Source organism: Micropterus dolomieu, linkage group LG04 (assembly GCF_021292245.1).
Source record: "Micropterus dolomieu isolate WLL.071019.BEF.003 ecotype Adirondacks linkage group LG04, ASM2129224v1, whole genome shotgun sequence".
In the NCBI taxonomy this organism is placed as follows: Eukaryota; Metazoa; Chordata; class Actinopteri; order Centrarchiformes; family Centrarchidae; genus Micropterus; species Micropterus dolomieu.
The window spans coordinates 21,353,581-21,373,133 of record NC_060153.1 but is presented as its reverse complement, the minus strand read 5'-3'; the positions used below and the strand labels follow the sequence as shown (position 1 = coordinate 21,373,133).

At 42.3% G+C, this 19,553-nt stretch overlaps 1 protein-coding gene across 2 annotated transcripts in view; it reads left to right on the top strand.

Annotated features, from left to right (window-relative positions):
* The first annotated feature begins 5,769 nt into the window (after positions 1-5,769).
* The window catches only part of mxi1 (max interactor 1, dimerization protein), a 31,292-nt gene continuing 17,508 nt past the window's right edge, over positions 5,770-19,553 (top strand). The window contains exons 1-3 of one of the 2 annotated variants that reach the window (XM_046046975.1): positions 5,770-6,094; positions 8,652-8,754; positions 12,686-12,715. In XM_046046975.1, coding sequence (XP_045902931.1) covers positions 5,866-6,094; positions 8,652-8,754; positions 12,686-12,715 — 362 coding nt within the window. In that variant the 5' untranslated portion in view covers positions 5,770-5,865. Of the gene's footprint in view, positions 6,095-7,882; positions 8,375-8,651; positions 8,755-12,685; positions 12,716-19,553 lie in introns of those variants that run through there. The other variant, XM_046046976.1, reaches the window with a different exon arrangement.

The following is a 19,553-nucleotide window of genomic DNA, read 5'->3' as shown; positions in this document are numbered from 1 at the left end:
GCTAGATGTACATGTTTCCCACCACTCTAACTATCTGTCTAACTTTCCCCTTCTTTAACTGGGTGAGAATCTGTGTATGTGTGTGTGTGTGTGATCCCTTAAACTCATAATAAGCATTTACACATCTGACTTGTCTGTGCATTATTTTGTTAGGCTCTTCCTGTGTGTATGTGTGTGTGTCACTTGCAGCCACTCTGTACCTCGCCCCTCTCACACCTGAGGGAGTGTGTGCGTAATTGTCTGCTGTGAGTGTGTTTACTTGTTTTATCGTTGATTTTTGGATCAGCTCTCACCTTTGAGTTTACTTCTGTGCGGAAATTTAGTTTTGTCTTTTCTGCGTGTGTTCACAAACTTGTTCGCATTTGCATGTGTTGGGGTTCACTCAGCTTTTTGCCCTTTGTTTCAGTTCTCACGTTCGTTTGTTTCTCTGATGTCTGTGCTTGTGTTTCTGTGTGTGTGTTTGTATGCATGTATTTGTGAAGTGTGCTCTCGCAGGCTCTCTTTCCCCTTTTCCCTTTCCCCTTTCCCCTTTCCCGCCGTGGCCATTGTCACCAGATGTCAGTGCCTGGGAACAGAAGCGAACAATGGTCACCAAGAGCCAAAGGGCAATCGCCTGAGGAGGGGCAACACCAGTCTGTCGCCCAACAGGTTTATGTTTCACCCACACTGTCATTTCATCAGCATGTTTGTGAGTGCTGTGAGTATTTCAGGTGTCGTCTCTCACCGTAGGACACCGAAGATAAATTTAAAAAGAATAGTGTGTGTGTGTGTGGGGGGGGGGGGGGGGGGGGGTTGAGACAGGAAGTGAGAATTGAGATTGAGAGGTGCAGTAGTAGTCGCATCAGCAGTGCTGATTTGAGGAACAGGGCGGGGTGCAGATGTATAATGTGTTGTTTTGATACTGTATCAAAAGGAAGGGCTGAGAATATCCTGGAAAGGAGATAATACCCAGGAAGCCTTTCCCCAGCAGCCGCACGGTTCGGGCCAAACAAAAGAGAAGCCTGACTGCAATCTTGATGGAAGACAGATTAGTATCTTGGCCAGAAAGCCCTTACAAAGCAGAGAACCACACAGCTCGGGGCCCTTGGGAAAATAAGCACACTGACAGTAGCGTAGCCCGCGATGTCAACATGAGGTCAGTTGAAGAGGCTCCCACGAAAAAAAAAATGCTTTGTCACTCTCACCCCGTCGTTTTCCCTAAACTTTTGTTCCCTCAACCTGATGGACAGTGTTTTGAGCAGTCAGCAGTGACGCTCAGGAACCTGTGCTAGCTTGCTGTCAGTTTGCACAGTGAGTTTTGTAAACAAGATGTAACTGAAACACAATGGTAGCTATTTGTAGTGTAGCTGGGACAATTCACCCTGGGATTTGCAGATGTGTTTGTGTGTGTGTGTGTGTGTGTGTGTGTGTGTGTAAATGTAAAGAGCCACCATGGCTGGTTCACATGTAAGCCTACAATTACAGTAATTGATCTGTGGAGGGGGAAAAACTGCAGGCCGAACACATATTCACTGTTTGTGTAATCAGGCTTGACCTCCCATGAAGAACAAATACCTATTGTGACTGATGAGGAGATGACATAAAGGTTAAGGATGAGGGTCTCTTTCAGAGGCCGTGTTAACTACACCAGTGGACAGAGGCCAAAACAAAAGAGAGAAGTTGATTTAGGGTTGTTTTAGCCTGTAGATGACACTCACACATTCTATCTTCAAACTTTGCAAATAACAGTTTGTAATGTATTTTAATATGCATCATTATATTTGACATGCTTACAGTATTTTACTTTTCCGGCATGTTGCTGTGTTTTTAAACCTGTGATTCTATTATTTTCAAATAAAGTTAATTCACCTTGTGGAAACAGCTGAGGTCAAAAGGCCGACTGGGTGAATGGCAATCAAAAAGGGTGCTTCTGGTGTTTTGGACAGCCAAATCTTTGCGCCACGCTGCCAGGACAAAGCTTTTGCTCTGCATTTTTATTGTAAAGAGATTCAATGATATTCTCTCAGCTATCACTCCATTTCTTTAAACTCCTTTACCCTTCTTTCCTCCTCTTTGAAGTACCCAGTCCCACTTTTTCCCTTTCCTACCGCTCTACCTCCACAAGTGCGGAGGTCCACGTGGTGGACGTTGCCTAATTACCCATGAACACCACCAGCTGAAGTGATCCTCTGAGAATGATGTAAATCAGTGACATTTACAAAAATGTCACTAAGATTTCAGAGGAAGCAATAACGGGCAAGAGAGACCCATTATAGCAGAGTATTTTTATTGTGTCGATGTGCCTTCCATTCCTATGTTACCGCCTTCAGAAGATTTGAGGGTTTCATTTTGCCGGGTACTCTAATATGTCCTCAATCCACAGAGGCTGAGTAGATGATGTTGACTCAGGGATAATGCAAAATGGCTCTGGCAAAACAAATGCTGCAATTTCTCCCAGGCGATCTGTGTTAGAACAGTGTTCATCATGCCTCAAAATGTTTTTATATGAAAACATAGTTGCTTATGATAGATACATTGGCGTCATCGTCACATTATGACCTTTATCACTGCCAGCTGCTTAATCTGCTTTACCATCCTCATATCGCTACTGTTCTCCATTTAAACTCTTCAGATCTCACTCAACAGAATAACTGTTAGTAGTGCTGAAATTGTAATACATTTATTGATAAGTAATTTATCATTCAACAAAACAAAGAGTCTGCAGCCATGCTAGCAGCTCTGTAAGCCTGTGCTGCGGAGCTTCGAGCCGAATATTAATTTCACCATGCTAACATGCTAACAATCACAATGCTAACATGCTGATGTTTAGCAGGCATAATATTCACCAGCTAAGTTTAGTGGGTTTAGCATGCTAAAATTTGCTAATTAGCACTAAACCCAATGTCATCAGTTTTGCAGGTGTTTGGTCAAAAACCAAAGAATTGGATAAATGAAATTTACCTGATGATAGCACTACACGAAAAGTCATTACAATTCATCCTTTAGACTTCAAATATCTGTAGCAAAATGTATGGCAATCCATGTAATAGTTGTCAAGATATTTCTCTCTGAACCACAACTGTTAATCTCATGGTGGTGCTAAACATGGGGAGGGATCAGTATGAGGCACCAAGTGTAAAGTGGTGCACAATAAAATTAACAGCAACATTTTGCCTCATTTAACATTTACAACAGTGGTATGAATTTTTTAAGTAACTTTTTTACCAGATTTACAGCAACATTTGTGAACTTTGTCAAGTTTATTTTTCTTGTAAAAATATATTAAATTTAATGTCATACTTTTGGGTTTTAGACAGTCTAGGGTTTTAGACAATAGGTTGGACAAATAAATAAAATTGTAGACATCATCATGCTAACGGAACTTATGATGGGCATTTTTCACTATTATTAAAAAACACCATCAACAAATTAAACAATAATTAAATAAACGACAGCAGTTATTTTTTACTGATGGTCAAATGGCAGTTACAAATATACAGTTCTAAATAGACCATCCTTATTGCAGTACATAATTTCATTTCCATTTGGGAGACATTAGCATTTGCCATTTAGCTTATCCCCTTTAACATACAGATGAGCTAGTGGTTGTTGTGGTTTGACCCTTAGGCTCAGATAAAATGAGCTTGTCTTATTTAAAATATCTGACCTCTGTCCCTGTCTCTTCTCTGAGAGTCTGAGGTGGCTTTATGACTAAGCTTGTCCTCTTGTTTTAACATAGGTGTGTCTTTTTTAACTCCTTTAATCAGAATGATAGCGTGAACAGGAATGGTTTGACAGGCCTGTGTAGGAGGAGGCTACAAACAATGTGTCTGTAGGACGTCCGTAGCCCTGAGCTATAAAGTCTCTTAAGTATTTACCTTCATACTGTGACCAGTGTTGCCTACTGGGACACATGACTCCCTCCTGCTTTTCAACATCCTCTATTGTCCTTCTCTGCAGAACGTGACACGATTGGTTCAACAGTGGCATGTGACCTGTTGGGCTTGTGACCCCCTGACCCTTAGAGAATGAAAATATCATGATCAAGTCGTAAACACGTCTTATTTTGTAATATTAATCTCTGCTGTTACATTAACTGTTTATTTGCATTGAGCGAAAATTACCCTGAAGCTATGCACTGCATGTAGCAAAAGCAGCCTAAAAAGCACAGCTTACAAAACTGTACCAGTAACTGAAAATGTGGAAGCTGGCGTAAAATCCTAAAGAGGATGTGGCCGAGTGCTTTTCAAAATCATTTCGTCATTGTACTGTCGGTGGCACCTTCTAAACTCCAAACTGGACTGCTCTCAAATGGGTTTCCTTCCTCTGCTACCCCTCACTGAGGGTGGAGAGGTGGAGCAGGGGCGGGAGGGACCTTCAGAGATTCCCCTGTGCGTTGGACTTGAAAGTTTCTGTCTCTGTGAACTTAACATCAAACGGTCATGGGCTGCTGCTGGCTCTTTGAAGTGGCAGAGGGGGGGTATCAGACCTGAATACAGGCTTCTGCCTCAACATGTTCCGGTTCAAAACGGACTTCGCCGCAGTACAAAAACAGCTCAGCTAAAGGTCTTCTGAGAATGGCACAAGATCAAGGCTATGGACTTATCTCTCTGTTACCATTCCTGTCACATAATGAATGCTCTAAAGAATCACTATAGTGTCATGCTACACACGGTTATTGAACTTCCTCTCTCACACCTCTCTTCATGACTCAAATTTGTGTTTTTTATAGAAAAGCCATCTGGGTTTGATGTCTTTCAGGCCTAAAATGTCAAAAAAAGAAACACTCAACTATCACAACTACTACTGCGACTTCAGCAACATTTACTACCTCTTCTACTAGCTAATGCTGCTATAATAGTGGCATTACTGCTATTGCTAATACATCCGCTGGCTACTTTAAGTCAAATGTCAGTCCTAAAGTATATAATTAGTAACGCAGCATACTTCATAAGCAGTGAAAACAGGAAATCTGTGGAGCTTATTTGCAGTAAATGTGCTTTTAGCAATATAGGGTGTTGTAGCTTTACCATCACATGTTGGCAATTTCTACTTCCACTGCAAACCATCTAATTACATTCACTTTCACTATCTCTTGCTTTGTTTCTGCGTCAATTGCTATGAGGAAGACCACTGTAGATTACAATATAGACCATACCTAATGTACTATATCAACAAAATATCCACACAATTTTAACGCATTTATATTCACTTATTAAATTTTACACTGTAATGCAACTTTTGAGCAACCTTTTTCACATCTCAAACCAATTTTTGAGCCCCATTTATAATTGCTCATGTAGATTTACATCAGTTGCCTACTTTAAGTGAAATATCAGTACAGTAACAGTACTACTAATTCTACCAATACTATAATGCTGCTATAACTGCTTGTACCGACCACCTCTACTAGTATGCTATTGCTTCTACTTCTCATGGCACTATTACTTCTGCTGCTAATAGCCCTGTTACATTGTAATTACTAATAGATAAAAATACATCAAACTCGGACTGTATATAAAACAACATACTGTATTTAAAATAACATACTAATCTGTGAAATCAGTGTCACCTGGTCACATTTGAATGTCTGTAGGCTATTTATTTGTTGTCTTTTACCCTGTATCTATAACAGAAGGTGGTCCATGGACGGGCACAAGGACCATGCGGTCTCCTCAGACAGAGGGGGGCTGGGCTCTCGTTTTCCCATACACCACCATCTACTGACATTGGCCGCTGCTCCACATTAAACACCCCGCATTCATAAAAAAGAAAAAAGGAAAAGAGGAACCATCTGACAAGAGCAGCATCCACTGGTAGCTGCCTCACTGTTTACTGCACTCAGCATATCGCCCGAGGAGAAGCCGCACAAACTAGGAGGAAAAAATGGCCAAAAGTGAGAGGCAAAGAGGAAGTTTGAAGAGTGAGGAGTTCTTCTTTGATTCCGAGGCGTCTCTCTTGGATCAGCAAGATTTCGAGATGTCTAGTTGCCCTTTCAATGACGTCTTCAATTCCAAAGACTCCCACATGGAGCAGATCAACACTTTTCTGAAAAATGTACAAGTTTTGCTGGAGGCTGCTCGGTTTCTTGAGAGCTCCGAGCGGAAGGACGGAAGTGAGTTTATTTGTGCAGCGTTTGATCCTTTTCATTTGCCTCTGCTGAATTTCAGGAAAACAAGACTTCATTGTCAATAGACTCAGACAACAAAGGGCTGAGTTCATTCAACTAAGCACCACTGCCTGCTATGAGCACAGCCTGTACCTGCACCAGACTAATATGAGTGATGTAGCCTACTCGTTGCAGTTATAGGAGAGTGTAAACATTTAGTGTTTCAGGATTTTCTGGACTGTTTTTTTACCTGCAATCTCTGCATGTTGGGTACTCGGCTTTATTGCGCCTGCACAACTCTCATCCGAAGAATCTCGAATTTCATCCTACAGCATAGATAAAGCAATGTGATATAATGATTGGGTGTGTGGTTGTGCAGTTTGGCTACCACGACATGATAAATCTGACCACATTGCAGCGCCCTCCAACTCAGTTTAGGATGATGTCATTGTGTCCCCGCTGACTCGATCGAAAAAACACTAACACTAACAATATATATATAAAACACTAACACTTCATATATAGAACGCAGGGGGAACATCTGAATGGCGAATTGGACATTTATAAAGCATAGAAATGTCTGCCCTGGCTGTGTAATTTGCTTGTTTTTCAATTTTAGCTTATGAGGAATTAGGCAACTCGAGATAGGGTTATTGCAGATAGCATGGCCTCTCAGATTGCAAATAGACCCAGGCCCATTTATTATGTAATGCCAGATATTTTTTAATAAAAGGTATATTAAAAACGACGTTCATTTTAACAAGTCATGATTTAAAAACATTGTTTTCCAGTCGCTTCCGTGTGCGTTTGTCCGTGCAGAGCTGTTTTGTGCAGGAAAGCCGAGCATATGTGCTGATGCGCGTTGCAAAAGTCCTTTGAGTAATATCACCTAGCTATTATAATGTAACGTGGGAACAGTGCAGCAGCAGATCTCCGCGGCGCACCTCTGCTCTCGGTTGTTTGCTTCCTGCTATTTGTGGGCGTGTCGCGCTGGCTTCCACATGGCGCAAAGCTCCTCTGCGGTTGGTCAGGTGCGAGCTCAACCCTCGACGCCTGTCAAAGCCATCCGCCAATCAGACGCCCCTTCGGTAGGGACGTCATGTGTTGCTGGGCCTGGCTTCATTCAGAGAGTACACCCCCACGGTCCGGGTGAACCATGGGATTTGTAGGGTTTGTTTTGTTTGTTTTGCGGCGAGATGACACTCGGAAGATTGACTGTGAAGGGAATACATGACACACAATGAGTAGTGATGTTTACTCATTAACGTGTCAGATAACCGCTTCAATCGATCCATTAATGATTGATGGCCCAAATTAGTTGAGATTGGCTGCAAAAAACGACATTTGAACAATTCTCAGGCAGTAGTCTATGGGCCTGAGATCTAAAATGACGGTGCATGTTTCATTATTTTCATTTATTCCTACATTGTCTTCCTTCATTGTCATCAGTAGCAGCAAGAAACTCGATTAAACTTAGCAATAATAATAAACACCATCATTATCTACACATCATCTGTGTTCACCTGTGGACTGTAGCACTGTTCCACACATGTATATGTTACTCATTACGCTGGCCTGTCATAAGTACAGTTGAAGCATAACATAATAACCGACGACGTTTGCCGTGATAAATCACAGTAGAGGCTGGTTAAATTGTGAAAATAATGAATATTGTTCATGTTTGACTGCTTTTTATAAATGCACCGAAAGACTCGGGTTCCCAGCATGCCTCGCGTTTAGACCGGCCTCTCTTCCGCTGTCTCCGCCTCTCAGCTGTGCAGCTAGGTAAACAAACAGGACAGGAGAGGGAACGGGCAGCAGCAGGCACTTTGCTGGCTCTGGCCTCCCTCTGGGAACTTTTATATAGTTTATATACATTTTTGTAAACATTTAATATCGTGTTTCCTACGGACTTTTAATACTTTGATACACTGGTTTTGACATTTTCTAACAACGAAACCTGGCAAGGATTGGCTGGAGCTTGCCAGCTTGGAACCAAATTTCCCCCCTTCTTCTTTCGACAAAGGCTGCCGATGAGCCAGCGAAGACACCGAGCACGATAACAACGTTTTTTTTTTAAATTAGCATTCAGCATAGTGGCAACAAATGTACTGTCTTCCCTGTTTTTAAACAGCGGCCTTTCGTTGCTGCTGCTCAAAGCTAACATCACGTTAAACTGAAGACAGCATAGCTGACGCCAGCCTCAGGGAACCATGACGGCTGTTCAGCTAATCAATATCCAACGGTTATTGGAAGCTGCGGAATATCTAGAAAGGAGAGAACGAGGTAAATAGGCTATATGTTGAAATGTGTGTTAAGCTGAGACACAAGTGACAGCGCTAACATCTGCCCTGTTTACTGCTGTTCAAATAGTAAACGGTCAGTACTGTTTTCGCAATGAACACCAAAAAAGGAAGTGCTGCCAGCTAATTTTACCCGTGCACTGCAGAGAGTCACTCACGTTTTACCTGCACGTCAACCTTAGGTCTGTGGCGGAGGGATGACAGAAAGAAAGTGTCTAAACTCCACTAACTGTTAACCACATTTATCTTTCTTTCAACAGAGTGTGAACACGGATATGCTTCGACGTTTCCGTCAAATCAGAACACAAACTACCAGAGGCAAAGGAAATTCCGAAATAAGAAGTTCAGCAGTAACCACAATAGGTAAGAAACTGCTCCCTCTTTCATGGTGCGGTCTCCGGTGAACTGTGGGGACTGTTAACGCTGCATACTGGTAGATAGACGTTCAGCTTGTAAACTGTCCTTTACATGTGGTTATACACTCGCTGACAGGGCTTTGTTGCAACGTTTGGCAGACAAGCGAGCTGTCACCAAAGGGTGAATGCTGTTGCGAACATATCCATATCTATAAAAAAAGATGTTCCCTAAACGTGTAGGAACGTGTTTAATGCATACTTGCACGTGACCGTCCATACCGCTGTTTTGTTGGCTTGTGGGGAGGGGGTATAGCGCGCTAACAGCTCTGCGAGCTTTTCATCAGCTGATTGTCAAATGGACTGCAGTGGCCGAGTTTAGGGATCGTGGTGAAAGTGACGTCTGTAAAACGGGAAAAGTCATTTGTGTTTCCCATTCCTCACCCCCCTGCTTAAATTATCCCATAGGCCTTTGCTCTATTTTAATGTGAGTTATTGTTGTAGGTTTTGGTGGTAGTCAAGCTCATTTGTTTCTAAAGCTCAATGTCTTCTACACTGTGGGAGAGAGGGATATATTACTTTTTTTTTAGTCTTTTGCCCTAAGGGGGAAAACAGCTATTTATGGATGGTGTTCTTTGCAGACATCCAAAGGTGAATATATCGAGACTTGTTCTGCACTAATGATGTTTAAAGTAATCTTTATGCTCTGTTTCACCTTAATATATGTCATAAACAATTATAGTTTATAGAACAGACTACTAAACATATGTTCCACGACACACATCAAGCTTTTGATGTGTGTTGTGGAACATGTAGGCCTAATCTATTCTATTGTTTATCTGGATGCAACACCGTCTGATAATCACATCAGTTGCTGCTTCAAAGATTAAGGCACTTGTCAAGCACAATGCTTTCACTGATGACAGAAACTTGCATTTAGTAGTTGGAGAAGCCCAAGTTAAGAGCCACTGGCATTGTGTTTTTTTTCTTGGTGCTAGGCTGCTTATATTAAGCTGTCCATTGACAGTCATACATCAAAAGCAAGCCCCTCTCTTTCTCTTGCTCTCTCTCTCTGAGCCTTTTAATATTAATGCAAGAGCGGGCCACAAACAGGAACTGCGCATTACTCATGAGCGCAGAACGCTGCCTACTTCTGCATGGCAACAGTCATGATCAGATATAGGTCTGAGGCCGTGTTCATAAAGCTTTCCAAAGAGTTAGTCCTAACGGGGACATTCTTTGTGATTACATAGAATAATGATGTTTCAGAACAATATCATATTTACTGTAAAATGAAATCCTCTGAAAAGCTTTTCACAAAACATCTTGGCCCTTAATACAGCTCTTTAGGAGTTGGAGGGTGCACTTTAGACAGATTTTCACAAGCCTGAGAAAAAACTACACCAATGGTCCTGCTGTCTACAGAGACATGTTCACAACTCACACAGTGAAGTAACACCAATTACCATTTAACGCCATTTCTCAGCCTCATGTTGTGATGCAGTCTAGTTCATTCCCACTGGAATAGCACACCTTTTCAACCATCAAAAAAGTATTCTTTTAATTTCCCTAGTGCTGTCAGGCTCACAGATAGGCACGTGTCTGTGTCTTTAGTGGTCTACTTTTATTCAACAGTCTTATTTATTTCCTGCCCGCATAGGTGAGAGAAATCTTGCAAATAAGTCAATGTTGTAAGCCATTTTCGACACCTCGCCATGACAGATTACAGTGTCCACATGAGTAAGGGCTCCATCCATCAGAATACAGAATAAATGTAACAGTGCATTTTCTTTAAACACATTTTGCTTTCCGGCACGAGTTTGCTCTATAGCTACCTTCTCTGTAGCGCATTGAGGCTTAAAGTGAAGGGCTTATCTTGACTCTGTCCTCTCTTTACCTACTGTTTATAGTAGGGCTGCTTTATCTCATTGACCCACTCTGCATATACATGCACACACGCATACACATTACACGTACATGTCTACAGAAGGCGCTATGCTGCAATGATGTGTGGCCTCCAGCCAGTTTATAATCTGTATTGCATTGTTGTTGAGCTCCAGACACACATAAATCTGATTTGGGAGACAGGGAAAAGTGTTTGTGATGATAAAATCCTAAAGCGAGTGGACACAGATCGGACATAGATTGATCTCTCTGAATGAGAGGCCATACTAAGATGTAGTGTGTGTGTGTGTGTGTGTGTGTGTGTGTGTGTGTGTTGCTTGATTGTGGGGTGCTTGGACCAGGGCATGTGTCATTTTTAAAGTAACAGACAGTGTATATAACATCAGTAATGCCCTAAAATGTCTGTGTTATCACTAGCTTTTCAAATTTGGATGTTTTTCTATATCATCATTAATATTTCTATTATATTTAATTTATGCTCAGATAGAGATGAGGGTTTCCAAGCAACACAAACACAGCGCAAGCACAGTGACAGCTGATGACGCAAATTATGCACTTCAAAGTGTTCAATTTCTGTTAGCAAAACTATGGCTCTGACTCACAAACAGTTACAGAAATCAGTGGATCCACTGCCATTAGAGAGTAATTATATATGTATGCCTGCATTGAACAGAAGACATGACTATTAATTTTCCCTATAGAGAAGTTATTGTAGAACTTTAAGCCCATTTTTAAGATGACATGTATGAGGGTGGTAGTAGCCAAAACAGAAGAGATCAAGCTGGTTTACATTCCTCAGTTTTTGTAAATTTATTTGTAAAATTGCAGTGCACAGCCATGCAGGAGTACTGCAGGGTTGTAGAATATGTAAGTTGAAACCTGTCAAGAGCAGACGTGTGAGCACTTAGTCTCTCACAGGTTTTCAGGAAATGGCCCAGACCAAGCTTACATGTGAACCCCGTGTTTTGCTGTGATAGCAGCCACTCAATCTGTCCATAGACCTTGTCAATCAAATACTGTATACTGCCACAGTCTTGCATACCCAACTAAGTGAACAATTATGTAGTCAAATAGAGACATGGTGTTTCTAGTGGTGTAAATAATTCAACTTAAAAAAATAATTTCCTCTGAGGCAGGGACAATTTTTACAGACTGAACTGCAGCCTTGGACAGTTGGAAGTCCCTCTCCCTTATCCCTCTCTACCTCCTTTCTCCCCCATTTTCTTATCTCCTCTATTTCCTTCCGTATTAACAAGATGGCAGTCTTGTCAGCAGAGCTAAAAACAGACCAGGAAAGCGTTTTGCAGTATTGATAACCCACAATATAGAGAAGTGCCGTGTACATGACTCAGGAGAGGTTGAGCACATCATCCCCCCCCCCTAAAAAATGGTGCCCCTTGAGGCGAGGTGGAGTGCAGTTTGTGTGGATGAGAACTTGGCCATTTAAGCGTCAGGAGGAGGGCTTGTCTCCCTTCAGTATGTTGCCACACAAAGAGACTCTTAGGAACTAGCTGATTCACTTTACATTATTAACAGAGCACTGAACACTGACTGCTGCCTGCACGGGGTGTGTATGTTTGTGTGTTCGTTCGTGCTCATTGCTCACACTTAACAACAGCACATGCGTACACACACTCACTCGTGCACAGTGTGAACTTTGGTGAGCAAAGGGGACTGCAGTGTCACACACACACAGAAATACACACGCACAGACTCCCAGAGTTGTGCTGTGCATTATTGAGGAAGAAGCCACAGGGAATGCCTGGCTGTCACAATGACGTTTGTTGGTGTAAAGACTCCAGTGTACTGGGCACTAGAGTTGGTCTCGTTTGGGATTAATTTATAAATTAATAAATCAAATTCGACAAGGTAATTCACCTTGCCTTTCTTGGCCCCTGTTTTTCTGGCTCATATAGTTATTATGCATTTCCCTTACACGACAAACTGTACAAGTCCATCTCTGTTCTTTGCATGTTGAGCATGCAAAAGTCTATATTTGCTCTTCATGTGACCAACACTCTTTTCTGTCTTTGCAGGTCCACACATAATGAGCTGGAGAAGAACAGGTGAGTTGGCATTAGATTGAAAAAAAGTCCTCTTTAAATCACAGAACACACACCCTGTGACATGTAAACAAGCCCATCATGTCCTACTTTCATTTTGCCCCACAATGTCTTTGTCCTTCTTCAAGTAAGCAGGTCCACGTCAACAGTTCCTTAAAACAAAAAGCAAGGGGTGAACCAGTTGTGGGTTTAGGAGGTTCCTTACTCTCTTTTCATCCCCCTGCTCCCCCCTCTCGTGCACATAGTCTTTGCACCTTTTTAGGTTATGCAACAGTTTGGTTGCTGTGCTAAGGGCTTTCACTTACATGGGCAGGCGAGGGTGCACACAGGCTGATCTGGGAGTCAAAAGTTCAGTTGTTTTGATGCAAAGCTGATTTTTGATTGGTATGTCGTAGTGGCAACAAAGTCGGCCCTATATCTGAACAAAACATCCTTTCAGTAGCTTTCTAGCCTGAACATATTTCTATACTGTGCTATATCTCTGCATTTAAGATAGATAAGATAGTATCTTCCATGGAAGAAATGCGAGGTATTCAGGGAGACCTTGGCTTTTGATGGTTTACCACACTGACTTTGGAAGAGACTGAACACTGGGTTCTTAGAAACCCTTATCAGATTGAGTTCACCACCCACATAGGGTGCTTGCTGGTGTTTATGTTGTGTGACTTTGCAGGCTTCAAGAGTGAAGCTGTAAGAGTTTTCCTTCAACACCATAAATAAGAGCCTTTATTTATGGTAAATGGGGGGGGGGGGGGGGGGGTCCCTTCCATTTCATTATCTCTGATGGTGTTTGTACAATGAAAGGATGTCGGAGGCTGGATCCATTCAGTGTTATTACATATCACCTCTGCCTGTTTCTCACCATTCTCCCTGGTAGCCTCTTCTAAAAGGATGGGAACATTGGAAGGAGAGGTGTCCAGTGAGTTAAATATAGACAAGAGTGATGTGTCATCTTGGTGCTCATATGTGATGCCACACAAGGCCAGCCGGTCGGCTGACTGATTGCGGCACCCGTGTGTATTTTTGCTGTGATCCACCCACATAAAAAAATTTCAAAACAATTTGCCAGCTCGGATGTTTGTTCCTACAACACTGTGTGAAGGCTGTTTCCGTCACTCCTTCCACATTCTTGCAACCAGCTACTTTGTAGTATTGCTTCTTCCTATGGCCATTTATGGCCTATAGATATGTCTGCCAATCAGAGCAGACTAGTGTAAAGCCTGTAGATGACAGAGAGGAAGGAATCAGTGCTGGCTTAATTTTAGGTGGTGGCATAGGACTGAATTAAGGTCACTGCAGATTTATGAACCACTAGAGGGATCATTTAATTAAGTGAAATTAAACTTCATGCATACTAAAACAAATGTAGCCAAATGTAAAAAAAAAAGAGACTACAAAGAGACTTACTTGTGCATTTGACAACATTAGTTTTCCATCAACATGTTTTTGTTCCCGTCATGAGTACAACATTCATTGAAAATTGAATCCTGCTTTTCCTGGCTTTACCTTGCTGGTCAATGCAGACATGGAGAGAGCGTGGCAGCAGAGCAGAGCAGGCTGGGAACAAGCCGTCCTGTACTACACCACTGTACCAAATCCAGATAATGACACCCTGTTTCACCCCCCCTCCCCCTCTCTCAAGTAGTGTGTCCTCAGAGAGGCAATTTGTTTTGTAGCAGTAAGAACAGTAAGAGCAAACAGATACCACAATATCCTCTGAAAATCACACAGATATCAAAAAGGAGAAGCAAAAACACAGAATACATTAGTACTCTATGTTTTAGTACCACTAAGATAAAGGTAATATTTATCAGCATGGTTGGGTAATCAAGCTGATATTACCTTTTACTATTGGAGTTTAGCAGTGAAATGGGTATGAAGTGGTATGAGTGTTTGTATCTGTTAGTTTTGGCTAGTGAGTACTTGAAGTGCGACCGTGAAAGCAGGGTCTGAAACTCTAGGGGCAGGGAGTCGGTGCTGTCAGACAGGGTAGATTCTGCTTTCTTTAACAACTGTTTGTCATATTAATCATATACGAGATGAGAACCTGTGATACTGCTACAGCCCTTGATCACCTTAGTTAGTGCATGTTTCAGTTTCAGATTGAGAGAAGCATACCAACGGATAAAAGAAAAAAGAAAAATCTTCTTGTCTTTGTTTTCACCTCGACACAGTGAGCATGGTGTTGTTGCTTAGTAGTTGAGCAGTACAAGGCTAATTTGAATTTCCATTAGCAAAGAAAGGGGATAAAAATTGAAATGGTAATCCATTTTTTTCAAAGCACACTTAAAGTCAGAATTGTTTATAATCCCCCCTTTTTTGCCAGCAGTTAATCCAATTCCCTTTAAGCTTATGCCTCACTGTAAGCTATATATATCAGGCATAGTTGTTCACCCTAGTGTGTCAGGCTTATACCATGATTCGACAACAGCAGCAGCTTTCGTTCCATCTCAGCAGACGTCCAAGTCATGTAAATTGGAGGCAGCCAACACTTATCAACCTTGTTTATCTGCCACTGGCGAGACGATTTGCCTTGCATGGCTACCACAGGTCTTGATAACCTCTGTGACGAGCAGACTCGTGACAGGAGAGACCACAGGATGCGGATAAAAGGGACCGAAAGAGGGGGTAAAAAAACACATTCCAGATGCTCACACTGAGCGGTGGGACCAGATAACATGTTGGCTCTGGCGCTTTGATCGTGTACCTAACAGTTCCATTTCACTTCCACATGTCACTACTAAATTACACTGCTATAGTAGGTTTAACAGTAAAAGGCTGGTATGCCGATACTTTGCAGTTCCACCGCTTCGATCTCACAGCCTTCCGCATATTAGTCCCTTTTTTTTCAAAGATGTTAATAACACATTCCCCTGCTCATGGTTAGCTGTTGGGTGATCCTTGTTTGTTATGTTGTTTTAAAGTATTAATAGGTATTCCATGCCTCAGAGTTTAATCTGTTCAACCAGATGGTTTTTTTTCTTCCCGCTTGTATGATGACTCTGTTTATGAGTAATCAATACAACAGCCTTTTACCTGCTACAATAAATCCGCAAGAATCGCTTATCATTTACCCTCCTCCTCTACTGCAACCTATTCATAATATAATAATACACACAGCTAATTATTTTCCCCCCAGTGCCCAGGCAGTGGAAGCAATATTAGCCACTTCTTTATGAGGGGAGTTAAGTGAACAATGAGGGTTAAACACCTTTCAGTGTGTGCTTTTGGAATATTAAAAAGGCTCTGTCTTACCCATTAGAGTCCGGAGCCTGTTGTCCTTGGGTGGCATGTAAGGAGCATCCGTGAGGTGGAGTTGTTTTGGTTCAGTGGTATGTAAAATGGTAAATGATGATAGTCACAGCTCATTTGCGATCAACTTTGGATTGGTGTGGGTGTTCCCGTCCGGCAGTGTCAGTCAGTATGAAGGGGTTTTTCTCTTGATGCAAAGTACATAAGCTTGTCAGAATATATGGTCAGATTTTAGAACTTGCTCCTCTTACATGGCTTAACAAGATTCTGTATTCTGTTCAGCTACAGGCCTTGTGATAGACAGTATTTAAAGTAACAAGAACTCCAAGCAAAACAGGAAAACTACTGAATATCACTGAAATAGGTGTCACATTTTTCAAATGGTACGAATCTCTGCTGAGATTGAAGCCCCTTGTGTACAGTATTTCCATTCATCCTAACCAGTGGGCTATAAACTCAGTACTGTTGTTCCAGCCTTATGGTTGTATGAGCATTCAAACATGAATAAGCCTGTGCTACATTTTCTCTGGCTGTGCTGAGGCTCCGCGAAGAAAGCCAAATTGCTTTCGCAGTCTCCAGTTCTGTTGTCTTCCCAGTGAGTGTAACCTATTCGCAGGCTTTGCTACAGGGCCTAAAACCATTTGTTCTGACCAACGTGACGACTTGTAAGCTTTTCTTGGCTCAGAAAAGCAGCTTAAGGGACTTGATCTTTGGTCTGGTGAGCCCAACTAAAGCATGCACATGTGCTAAGGCCCCCCGCCCCCACCAGCTTGACTTTGGCTTAGCAAACGACTGTGTCAGAGGACGAGGAAGTAATTGACAGGCTGATGGGATGAGCGGTGGGATAGGTCAAACATACCTGACTAAAGGAAGCCTTGAACAGCACGCAAGCCTGATCCAGACTCCCACCGTGTCAGTGTGTGCACAGTGAGCATTTCGGTCCTGTAATTAACACAGTGAAACGTGAGCCAGTGTCGGGGTGGGACCAGCCACCAGAACAGTGAGATGGTGACAAATTGTGGCTGTGGCAACAAGTCTGCCTCATCTACCGAGGAATTTGGCAGGTGCCCAGCTGTAATGAGGCGGCCATAGTTTTCATTTATTTTGTCTCATAAGATGGTAGAATTACCTTATTTAGGTGGTGTAATTTGCACAAAGAGGAAATCACCTACTCCTTTTGTTCAAGACAGGATACTTGCATTTTCACTTGTGTGCACCTGGCTGCTGGCTTGGCAGGTTTCTAACAGTAGAACGTTTTTGCAGATTGGCACTCTCAGTCACATACCTTTCAAGAGAGGCACTGGCTTTTTATGTCAAGAAATTGAAAAATCCATAAGCCTAAAGAGAAACAGTGTAGATCAAATAGACCAGGTTTTCTGACTTCCTAATGAGCCAAACTGGAGGGAAAGGCACAAGTGACAAGGGGGACGAAGCACTGCTAAAGGATGAAAGAAAGTAAGACTAAGCAGACCTTTTGCAATGTTAGCATCCTGTTAATATAAGCTGAGCACTTCTGTAGCTGTAGCTAAAGAGAACTGAGGACTTTTTTTAAAGAATTAGCATATTCTATAGAGTAGCATCTCTCATTTATTATTATCTACAATAAAAAAATCTTTTGTTATTTTCTGTAATTTCAGTATCAAAAGCTATAATCTCATATTAATAACAGCTGCTTGAGAAGTGCCTAGTGAGAACTTTGATGCAAGGACCGCAGACCTGTACAGTTCAGTGGACATATTCGTTTATTCGGATTCCCATTTGCTGCGACTAATGTGGCAGCTACTCTTCCTGGGGTCCACATACAATAAACAGACAAAAAATACATAAACCTCAACAAACATATAACATACAAGTTAAAGTTAAAAAAAGTCTCACTATGTGTGTACATGATTATGCAAGCTACTGACAATGTAAAAAGCGTCACAACACAAATTATACAATAAACCATTCACCTAAGCTCATCAATGTTTGAGTTTATTATTCAAGAGATTTTTTAATAGCCATATACAGGTGTAAAGAAGGCCCATCACAGGGGATTGGTTGTTGGTATTTGAAGGCTCACTCATCACTCATCTCGTGTCACTGTTCTGTTATGTTGGCGCCTTCTTGTTGTGCCATTATCCTGCCGAAGTGCGTCCGCACCACATTCTGTGGACGGACCCTGTAGCCATGCATAACAAGGGCACATTGGCCATACGGGCGTAGTCAAAGCACGGGCTGTCCTGAAATGGGAACATTTTCAGTGAAATCAGTTTGTTTGTAGGTGTTCAAATTAATCAACTTGAAATAAGGACTGTATGTTCAGGCTGTACTGCGGTATTCTGCAGTGTTCAGTACCTCCCACGTAGTGTGTTCAACCTGTGCCACTAATGGCATTGTGTCGGGCTTGGTGATGAGCCCACTGTGGGCCAAATGGATGGGGCCACGGTCACATACTGTTCCAGGAAGAAATGCTCCTGTTTTTCTTCCCTCTTTCCTGGAGCAGCTTGTCACGCTTGCAGCTGAGCCAACATAATCTGTACCTTAAGGAGAGAGAGAGAGAGAGAAAGAGAAAGAAAGGGGGCAAAATTGGATCCTTGCTGAAGACACAAGACAGACTCAATTAGGCTAAATCTGACTATGGCTTCTATTTTTAGCTGTTCAGCTGGGGAAAAGGGGGGGAAACACCACTGCCTTCAGACCAATCATAGAGGTTAGCTTTTCACCAATGAGAGCAGTGAGATGAAGAAGCAGTCCCCATCCCTTACTCTCTCATCAGCAGTCTCAAATCTTTCTCATCATCAGTGCATACACTGAATGTAGTTATGTGCCATTTCTGTGTTCAAAACTAAAGTCTAACCCAAGTGGATCGAAGTATATGTGCCAACTGGGTTAAGTGACTTAGCAAGTTAGTGAGTTTCACTTGAGTGAGTGAGAAAGTGAGTGTGTGCCTCTGTGTGTTTCGACACATGAATGTGAGTTTGCGCAATAAAGGTTGATGTAGAATATTAGGATTCCACTCCTACCCCCACCCTCTATTGGATGTATTATAACACATCCACAGCTGTAAAGAGGATGTGGTCTGAGAGGACAACCCCCTCCCTGCCCCCAAAAGCCAACATCTGGCTGGCTCTCCCTGGCTTTACACCAGACCTGTTTTAGGAGTTTTAATCCAAAGCTTCTTCCCTTACCCCTCGAGTCACCCAGGGCTAGTGAGGGTTGTGGGAGGGTGAAATTGGGTGGCACAGAGTGTTGGTGGGATTCAGGAAGAGATGAATGGAAGGAAAGCTGGACAGATGGGGCGTCCTGGTGACATAGGGATTTAAGACACTGACCGTGTAGTGACACGGTCCGCAGTTAGGATCAGTTGTCGCATGTTATTCCTCCGCTAACAAAAATAATGGCAAAATGCCCCCAAATAAGGTTTGGTCCGATGGATCAGGATGTGGGTACTACTCCAGTCACATGATGTGTGTGTTCTGAAGGGATCTGAGGGATTCGCCAAAGAGAAGATGTTGATTACATTGCTTGTCTCACCTTTAGGTGGTTATGATTACAGTGCACCTTAAGGCATGCCCCCCTCCTCCATCTCTTTCCCCCTCTGTCCCAC